The 10,450-nt window shown below is 36.5% G+C and overlaps 1 protein-coding gene across 1 annotated transcript; it reads left to right on the top strand.

Moving 5' to 3' along the window:
- The first annotated feature begins 1,858 nt into the window (after positions 1-1,858).
- On the top strand, positions 1,859-8,236 carry LOC107566593 (protein NDRG2-like). Its single transcript, XM_016252083.1, has 13 exons — positions 1,859-1,870; positions 1,992-2,143; positions 2,516-2,578; positions 2,707-2,767; positions 3,554-3,614; positions 4,220-4,349; positions 5,022-5,060; positions 5,142-5,193; positions 5,751-5,798; positions 5,981-6,016; positions 6,102-6,153; positions 7,101-7,271; positions 7,669-8,236. The coding sequence occupies exons 1-12, from the start codon at positions 1,859-1,861 to the stop codon at positions 7,262-7,264; spliced, it is 870 nt and encodes a 289-aa protein (XP_016107569.1). The 3' UTR covers positions 7,265-7,271; positions 7,669-8,236.
- Positions 8,237-10,450: the final 2,214 nt, after the last annotated feature.

The following is a 10,450-nucleotide window of genomic DNA, read 5'->3' as shown; positions in this document are numbered from 1 at the left end:
TCTTTAATTGCAATTATTAGTGAAAATTACACTAAAATGTTGCTATGACAAAATATCGCACTAAATTAAAAGTTCAAATGTTACAAATAAGTTACAATATTGATGTTGTAATACTGGTAGCACTAATATAAAAATCTGATGATATATTTTCCAAAAAAGTAACAATTTCGAAATACGTTGATGGTTGTATTTTTTGTCTGTTATCTCAGTATTCCTATCAATGTTGTATATGTTTTTTTTATGCATAATAGTAACCTTAGAATGTGATCAAACAGTTTAAAATAGCTGGGCTAAGATATATAACAATTATTTTGACTGTATAAATATGTTATTTCATTACACACATTATCCCACCAGTCACAATTGTGACCGACCATAAAACACGATTTTGCACACACTTTTCATAAAAAACAAAAAAATTATTATTGATTATTTAAAAGGGTTAATAATGACACATCATGTGGATATTTTCATATCTGTGAAAAATGTGGGATTAAATGGTTTAATAATACATGGGTTAACACAGCTGCTTCATCATATAAATTAAAAGCAGAGCTAAAATCAATAAACCGTAACTAAGCATAAGCTTTAGGATCTTCTAAATGTGTGTTGAAAATCAAGTGCATAATGCTGTAAATAGCATCCTCAGTTCCTCTCCCTTGTCTATAGGTGAACTGTAAGGGATCTAAGTTAGCAACCTCTGCTTTTAACAAACATAACACACTTTTCAAAACATTTCATAATCACAGATGCAAATGCAACCGGTCTAAAATCATTGCTCTCTAAAGGCCTAGCTATCTTTGGAACAGGTATAATCTAATCTTGCAAGCCAAGTTTGAGTCCGTTCATCAATGTGTGTGTGTGTGTGTGTATAAAGTGGCTCTGTCATTTACCTTTGTGGCATTCTTGAGCTTCTGTAAAATAGTCTTGTTGAGTCTGAGCTGAAGTTCAGAAAGTGTCACTTGTGTCTGAGACTCTCTCTGGACTGATATTTATTGGGCTGTAATGAAGCAGGTGTGAAAATAAACCCTGTTTCTTGGAAATGTACAACAAACATTTTTTATTTTCTTTGCAGCACAACTGATGCTGTATCTAATAATACAAATGATGATTTAAAAGCAGCTGTGCACATCATGCTAAACAAGATGAGCTCTTCACACTCAGACCATGTTGGTTCACACTTGATGAGTGTGTTTAACAAGCCAAACAGAGTCAAAGTGCATCAGTACCAAAATAAACACATAAGACATTAAGTGACATTAAGCGAGTCATGAGCCACCATCATTGTCAGGCTTAGTCTACACTAAAATGTCAAAAAGAAACCGATCTTAGTTTAATAAGTAGACAATCAGTGCAAAATGCAAATGCAGAACCATTTGTATTGATGTAGTGTAGTTCAGTTTGAAAATGACTCTTTCAGACCAGGCTGTGAACCAGTTCAAAAGATTCATTGCAAAGATTTGACTCAAAAGAATGATTCCTTTACAACTTTTTATTTTGATTTTTTTTTTTATAAAAGTGAAAATGAACACATTTCTCAGTTTCCTGAAAAATTGGGATGTCAGACACATTTGCTTTTGAAAATAACAAAACTGATTCTGTACTTGCTCAAAACAAATTTTGTCAATACATAACGTACTTCTAAGTTGATACATTGTCATTTTAATAAGCCAATCTCTTATCTCTTTCCATTTGGTTGTTTAAAGGCATATGTGTGTTATTTGTGTGTGTTTACATTGTTGTATACTTTCTGATTATATTATTACTATTAGCCATGTTTAGCACGTTGGGCCTACTGTGTAGTTTTAAATATGATGAGTGAAAAAAGAATAAATGAATGTAAACATAAGAAGCAGTGATGGGTGTTTGTGTAATTTTTCTATGTTTAAATGCTTTCTTGTATCCCAGTTTAACAGTTACTTAGATGAAAGTAGTTTGCTAGTCATGAGCCCTCAAGCCAAACCTCGGGTCAAGGCATATTCAATTATTAGTTATTTATTTTCATCTGTCTGTCTCTCTCAGGTAAGAGCTGCTTCTCCACCCTGTTTAAGTTTGAAGAGATGCAGGAGATCGTGAAGAACTTCACTGTGGTTCACGTGAACGCCCCGGGACAAGAGGACGGCACGGCCATTTATCCTGCCGGGTATGTGCTGTATATATTAATGTGTAAATATATATTACACTCTAAACAATGCTGGGTTAAATACAACCCAGTGCTGGGTGAAATATGGACAAACCCAGCTATTGGGTTGTTTTGACCCAGCGGTCGGGTTAAATGTTTAACCCACCCTTCTGGGTAGTAACCCAACCACTGGGTCAAAACAACCCAATAGCTGGGTTTGTCCATATTTCACCCATATGTATGTACATGTGTATGTACAGTATATATGTGCGTGTGTGTGATTGCTGAGACTTTGACTCCGAGACTATTTTTATGATTTCAAATGTCTGCAGGCCACTGTGTCTTGTTTTAGACATATTAAGAGTCCTAAAACCTTTTTATTTTCTCTGACAGATACCAGTATGCATCTATGGATCAGGTCTCTGAGATGCTCCCCGCTGTCCTGCAGTACTTTAAGTGAGTCAACATTTACTGCATGTTTAAATCGTCATTAGTGACGCCTGCAAACGACACATGTACTTGACAACAGCTCTGATCTTCATATGACTGAATGTATTACCGTTGATTGTTTTCCTCTCGTTTAGTTTCCGCACAATTATCGGTGTTGGAGTCGGAGCCGGCGCTTACATACTGTCCAAGTTCACTGTGAGTTATACATCTGACCATTGCATGCATTATTATTGTTTCTTTCTTTTTTCTCTTTTTAATGTGCAAAAAGTACATTTTGTATTTCTTTAATCAAAGAAATAATCAGTTTATTGATTATCAGATCATTCATAATTAACAGGTTATTGAATAAAAAAAAACATTAAAATAATATCATGGACTCTTGGAGTGATATGTAAATGACTTATGCATATGGTCATTATTCAGATTCATTTCATTTGATCACATTTTTAGTTTTCATTTAGGTGCATATACTTCTGAAATGAAAACTATTTTGTTGCTCTCCATATAGTTTCTTACAATATTTTCCCTTTTTATTGCTTTATCATAAAATCCTTTCACTACTTTGATCTATTTAGGAGTTCAGTATGACCCTTTGGTGGACGTTGTCTTTCAAAAATCTTTGAATTTTGTTAAAATTTAAACAATTAAAGTTCAGTTTTTTTAAAATCTGCAACATTAATTTGTTAAAATACAGCATATATATATATATAGATGTAACACAAGCAGGCACTCCAAGACTGAATGACGCCCTCTGCTGGCCAAAATAAAAACAACACCGCACACTGAGGCATTGAATATTATGACACTTTGCAGACTGTTTAAATATACAGTAAAAATGATAAACTCTCAAAATAAACTCCATCAGCCATCTTCGATGGAGATTTCACTGTTTATCACCGGATTTTGCATTAGAATGTAGACTTATTTACAAGCAATAATGCCTTGGATTGCGACAGCATAGTTTTTCTCTCTCACACACAGTTGACTAACCCTGACGCCGTGGAAGGGCTCGTTCTGATCAACATCGACACAAACGCACGAGGCTAATGTGTGTTTGTCTCTGTTAGATAAATATGTATCAGAGGGCTTCTGATCAACATGATGTAGATTGTTTTTCTGATAATGAATGACTGACTGTATATTATCATGCTTATATAGATAGATAGATAGATAGATAGATATAGATAGATTGAACATTTTATTCCTATTGACAGTATTTTCTGATTAATAGAATGATAAAAAGAAAAAATTCAAATCCCTTCTGTAAAAAAAATATATATATATATATATAATTTGACATTAAAACCATTTGCATATTTAAACATAACCTTCTAGAACACTTGTATACAAAACAATTGTCTTAATATACTGTGATTAATCAACCAAAGAAGTATGGTGATAGCTCATTAAATACATTAAATTACATGAGAAGAAGAGGCTTTGGATCAGAACTAGCACAGCCAGTTCTTGGAAATGGAAAAGTGTCCAATTCTAGTTTAACATCATTACTCAGAAATGTTTGACTACAGAATGATGTGACTGACCAATCAGAATCAAGTATTTCAGGGAACATTATAAAGGACGGCATTATACAAAATGATTACAAAGATGACGGCGTGTGAAAGGTTAAACACTGATTTGTCGTGTGTGTGTGTGTGTGTGTTTGTTTTCAGGAAGAGATGTCGGCAAACACAGAGCTCATTCAAACTCACAGAGAGAGAATCTCTAAAGCGCCAAACCTCATCAACATCGAGCTCTTCTGGAAAAGCTACCAGGGGTAAAATCACACACATGCACCACGGAAACAGTTCAACAGCCAGAAGCATACAGTGGCGTGTGTATAAAACTTTGCTAAATTACTGTTTGATTTGGACTTGGTAAAGCCATATATTCCAAATATGGATTTCATTACACCAACAATATAGTCAGATTGTTGAAACTTTGGTACATTTTGAACACTATGATTAATTTTTTGCATCCCAATAATAATAAACATATCTTAATGTTTCATTTGACATGTTTTTTTTCAAAATAATGTAGTAATAATTAAATATAATGAACACACATGTCTGCTTCATTAGTTGCTATTAATAAAAAAAATTGAAAATCTGACAAAATGATGTAGAATTGTGATGGTCAAAGATCATCATCATTCATTGTTTGCATGTATCGTCACTTTGTTGTTGTTGTTGTTGTTGTTGTTGTTGATCATACTACCAAAGCAGAAAATGTATGAGAAATGAATTATGTACGTTTGAATGCTGTGTACTTGCATGCTCAAAAATACACTTCAAATTGCATTAAAAAGTGATCCATCCATAACTATCAGTTCCATGCAATTAAGATGTGATGCATTGTACCAGCACGCATATTCACACACGTGATACAACACAATGCACTTTTAGCACCTTAATAATCAAACATTTATGTTTTTCTCTCTGCCTTGCAGTCGCAGAGATCTGAACGTCGAGAGGAATAACACGTTCAAGTAAGAATGACGACAAATAAAGCCATTCTCTCTTACAGACGTCTCTCTTCTGGCGTCTCCTCACGTGTCTGTGTCTTTCAGATGTCCTGTGATGCTGGTGGTCGGTGATCAGGCTCCGTACGAGGAAGCTGCTGTAAGTCTTTATGTCAGTCAGTCGTAAAAAGGAAATGGCTTATCTTGTTGATCATACTACCAAAGCAGAAAATGTATGAGAAATTAATTATGTACGTTTGAATGCTGTGTACTTGCATGCTCAAAAATACACTTCAAATTGCATTAAAAAGTGATCCATCCATAACTATCAGTTCCATGCAATTAAGATGTGATGCATTGTACCAGCACGCATATTCACACACGTGATACAACACAATGCACTTTTAGCACCTTAATAATCAAACATTTATGTTTTTCTCTCTGCCTTGCAGTCGCAGAGATCTGAACGTCGAGAGGAATAACACGTTCAAGTAAGAATGACGACAAATAAAGCCATTCTCTCTTACAGACGTCTCTCTTCTGGCGTCTCCTCACGTGTCTGTGTCTTTCAGATGTCCTGTGATGCTGGTGGTCGGTGATCAGGCTCCGTACGAGGAAGCTGCTGTAAGTCTTTATGTCAGTCAGTCGTAAAAAGGAAATGGCTTATCCACAGAAATCCTCGATTCATCTCACTGCACGTCTGTTTCTGCCCTCTAGGTGGAGTGCAACAGCAAACTAGATCCAACTACGACCTCATTTCTCAAGGTCTAAACTTCACCTGTTTCACGACTGATTTTGTACTTTTATTAGATTTCATTAAAGAAGAGCAAACATACGCATAACATATTATCAATGGGTCATTTCATTTGAATAACTTGTTAATTTAATCATCTTAAAATGACAAAGCAAGTGTATTTTTATATGAGCTCTCTGTTGTTTTTATTCAGATGGCGGATGCCGGCGGGATGCCACAGCTTACTCAGGTTAGTCACATCATTATTTATCAATACAATTAATTTATTCAGATGAAATCTGTTTGGAGTCTAAATGAAATGTGTGTCTCCACAGCCCAGCAAACTGACAGAAGCGTTTAAATACTTCATTCAAGGCATGGGATACAGTAAGTGACCTGAGAGCATTTTATCGAGAAATATCACAAAAATGTAAACCAACCACTGCTTGCTTACGCTATCATTTAAACGTTTGGGGTCAGTAAGATTTATTTAGAAAGAAGGAAATTAGTACTTTTATTTAGCAGGGATGCATTGAATTGAGCAAACGTGACAGTAAAGACATTTATAATGTTACAAAAGATTTCGGTTTCAAATAAATGCTGTTGTTTTGAACTTTCTATTCATCAAAGTATCCTAAAAAATAACATGTCTGATGGTTTCTACAAAGGTAACAAGCTGTCTTCAACATTGATAGTAATCAGAAATGTGTCTTGAGCTGCATATTATACTGATTTCTGAAGATCATGTGACACTGAAGACTGGAGTAATGATGCTGAAAATACAGCTGCGCATCACAGAAATACATTACATTTTACTATATATTAAAACAACAAAAATGTTACTGTATTTCTGATCAGATAAATGCAGCCTTGGCGCCTTTCACAAACATCTTGCCGAATCCCAAACGTTTGAACTGTAGTAATATCACAGCAATGATTAGCTTCTCATTATCAGTAACAAAACGTTTAACCCATTCCCAGACAGCAACGTAGTGTTGGCCCAGATCCATGCAGACCAGATGTGGGCCAACACTGGTTGCTGTCTGGGTTAGTTTTACCTGTTTGGTGTCAGATTAACTAGAGAAAACCTTTTGTTGGGGAAAAAAAAAAAATCACTGACCGAAGCGTCATATTTGTATTTATGCTGTTGCGTTTAAAAAAAAATAAAAAATGTGGAATTTACATCTTGGAATTTTGGCTTTTCGCGGAATTCTGAGTTTGCATCTCACAGTGTTTTTTTTTTATTTAGGCCTATTTATTTGTTTGTTCCTTGTTTTTCGGCTTCTTCTTCTGCTTGTTCGCTTATGTTTGCGCTGCTTCTCTTTCTCTCTCAGTGGCGTCGTCCTGCATGACGCGTCTCTCGCGCTCGCGCACCACCTCGCTCTCGTCCTCCTACTCCATGGAGGGCTCGCGCTCCCGATCCCGCACGCTGTCCCAGGGCTCGCAGGGCGGACAGCTCCCGCCGAGCCCGTCCCATACCATGGAGGTATCGTGCTGAGAAGCACCACTTTTGTTGGGGAAAAAAAAAAAATCACTGACTGAAGCGTCATATTTGTATTTATGCTGTTGTTGGAATTTACATCTTGGAATTTTGGCTTTTCGCGGAATTCTGAGTTTGCATCTCACAGTGTTTTTTTTTTATTTAGGCCTATTTATTTGTTTGTTCCTTGTTTTTCGGCTTCTTCTTCTGCTTGTTCGCTTATGTTTGCGCTGCTTCTCTTTCTCTCTCAGTGGCGTCGTCCTGCATGACGCGTCTCTCGCGCTCGCGCACCACCTCGCTCTCGTCCTCCTACTCCATGGAGGGCTCGCGCTCCCGATCCCGCACGCTGTCCCAGGGCTCGCAGGGCGGACAGCTCCCGCCGAGCCCGTCCCATACCATGGAGGTATCGTGCTGAGAAGCACCAGAGCGGGGGAGAGAGATGGACGGATGAAACGCTTCAGTCTTCTGGGTGGCGGAACGTGAGTTTCGTGCGTGACGACGGACGGATGATGACGACTCTCTCCCTGCCTTCACCGACCCGTCAGGCAGATGATAGAGCCCTTTAACTCTGTGACATGGGCGGGGCCTTTAGTGAGACCCAAATGTAGTGTTAACCAATAGTAATACTTCTAATATGAATATTGATTATTAATAAAAATAACGACGAGCGTCACTGACAAAATAAACAACGATGTTTCTCCTAATTACATGTTGAATTTCTAAACAAAAGTATAGAGAAAAGAGTATATAAGCTCATAATGTGTGTCTATCAACTTCTTTGTCATTATTATTTTTTGGTGTGCTTTTTTCGTTTTTGTATTCTGTATTATTTTTTTCTGTTATATAATCCTGCTGCTGTGAGCGGGGTGCAGTATTGTCGGAGATGGTGGTGAAAGTTTTCGGCCGAAATACTCGTCTCTGTAGATGACAGCCACCTCATGTCTTCCATTTGCCCTTAACAAAAAAGCTATACACATAAAAGCAAGAAAGGAAAAATACTGTAATTATATATATTTTTTGTTTGGTTGTGGGGTTGGGGCCATTGGGGTCTTTGCTTGTTCTGAAATGCATGCCGGAATTTTCTTGACCACATCAGACTATAATTTTAAATTTTTTTTTTTTTAACGGATTTTACGTTCATTTTTATTTCAGTGAGAGAGTGTGGTCATACATAGGAAAGAACTGCGAGAAAGTCACAGGAATCGTTGTTTTGAAGTCAAGTGACATGAGTTACACATTAATATCTGTGAAACCGGACATAAACATTGGACGGGGAGTAATCTGTGAGGAATTGATTAGATGGTGAAAAGGTGTCTGTGTGATGGTGGTTGGGAATAAAAGAAATCGATGCCGGAAGCCGAAAAGGAAAGTTGTTTGAGCGAGTTTGATGAAAGATTACGAAGACTAGCATGCACTGATGAATCGCTTCTAGTAAGAGCAGAAACACGAATCAAGAAAGTAATAAAATCGATTTCAAGTTGACCTTCAGGTGAGGGCAAGATTAGTAGAAGAGTCGGACAAGTGCTTCCATCGAGTGTGTTTACATGTACAATGAAATCAGCTAATTTGTAAAACACATCTCTGAAAGTCACTAAATAAAAGATACCGCAAGAAAATATGCCAGTATTTAAGCCTGCATGAGACATTCACATCCTTTTTTCCAGTCACAATCACAAAAGTGCACGTCAGCTCCCCAGAGGAAATGTGTGGCTAAATTTAGAAATATTTTCTAGTTGTATGAACGAGAAACTAGAAATGTGTTCTGCTTGTGTGTCATAACTAAGCCGACAGAACACCCATAAAGACATTTAAACCCGGTCTCACGAGAAAGCGTACCCATTTTCGTGTTTGCGAATTTGGACGAATTCAATTCGCCAAAGTATGACGTACTTACAGAGTGTCATGAGGGTATGGTGGGCATTTAGTGGCTTTTAGAGGCTTTCCCCTATAAAAGGCCACCGTTTAAGGAATTATTAAGTGTAACTGGTGCAAAATTACACATGTAAACACTTAAGGTCTTTGCACACTGCGTCCGAAATTGTCGTCCAAAATTTTCGCACGTTAAAAAATAAATACGACCTCACGTTGTGTCAATCATGTTTACTGCCTCCGAAACTTTCGTCCGTCATAAAAATAAATGACAAAATTCTGATCAGGTTCGATTTTCTGCGTTTTCGCACCCGTAGCAAGCATTATGATAGGAAAGGATGACGAATCTGAAAAAAAATGAATAAATTACGAAAATTTCGGACTCGGTGTACAATGACCTTTATTCATACGTCCAGTTATAAAGCAATCACAAAAATAGTTTGAGAATTGAAATACCTGCGGGATTAATAATAGTGGTGTTTATTCAAGCAAATGCTGACTTGAAAACAGTACTTCATCTACAGTGCACTCTCAATAAATGAGTTGCCAATTTCGTATGAATTCGTACGATATGACTCGTACATAAACAAGTGTGAATGTAAATGTGTATCCATTTTGTTCTTCTTTTTTTGAACTCTCCTCAATGAAACCCTTTTATTTTCTGTGAAGTAGATTTACGTCTCAATGTCCTCATGGGTTAGACATCAGTGTGCTAGTTCCTGTGTAACTTTTTTAGCTTTAGCACTAAAATAGGAAATAATGTAATTAACAAAAAAAAAGAAAAAAAAATGTATGAATAACATAATGCAATCAAAATTAATTGTGTGGCTAATTTCTCTGTGTAATACTATGAACAACTGGAAAAAAAATGTAATTAAAGGGATCAAAATGACATTGTTATTTGAGTCTTATTTTCATATGTACCTTTTGATCATGTAAAATATTTGTATGTGGTCCTGTGACAATCTATTTTTAATTGGTCACTTATTTTTAATTGAGGATACTTAAAATGTGACTCATCAGGAATAAATACATGAAACATTTGCACTTTTAAAATGCATTTGTCACGCATGTACAGTGAACATGTTTTCTTTTTTTGTAATATGCATCTTGTAAGTTTTACATTTAAAGCTCTTATATTTCGGAAGATCTTTTTGGGTTCCAGTTCATTTCACGATCTTCACCAGTTTGCTAGAATTGCGCTTAGCCAAGCAGTTGCTGGCATAGAGGGAGTAAAGCAAAGGACTGAGGACAAAGCCCTGAGAGGCTCCAATTAAAACAGTATTATAATCTGTGTAACGAATCAGCTCATGAGGAAATATGAATAATTAACCA

The sequence above is a fragment of the Sinocyclocheilus grahami genome, unplaced genomic scaffold, assembly GCF_001515645.1.
Source record: "Sinocyclocheilus grahami isolate Dianchi unplaced genomic scaffold, SAMN03320097.WGS_v1.1 scaffold1087.1, whole genome shotgun sequence".
NCBI lineage: Eukaryota > Metazoa > Chordata > Actinopteri > Cypriniformes > Cyprinidae > Sinocyclocheilus > Sinocyclocheilus grahami.
The sequence above is the reverse complement of the archived record's forward strand: the minus strand, read 5'-3'. Positions and strand labels throughout refer to the sequence as shown.

What these genes read in the sequence shown, in the direction of transcription:
- LOC107566593 (XM_016252083.1), top strand. An exon ending in CATCGACACAAACGCACGAG is followed by an intron (nt 3,615 to 4,219) that starts GCTAATGTGTGT and finishes GATTTGTCGTGT; the next exon opens with GTGTGTGTGTGTGTGTTTGT. An exon ending in GAGAGGAATAACACGTTCAA is followed by an intron (nt 5,061 to 5,141) that starts GTAAGAATGACG and finishes TGTGTCTTTCAG; the next exon opens with ATGTCCTGTGATGCTGGTGG.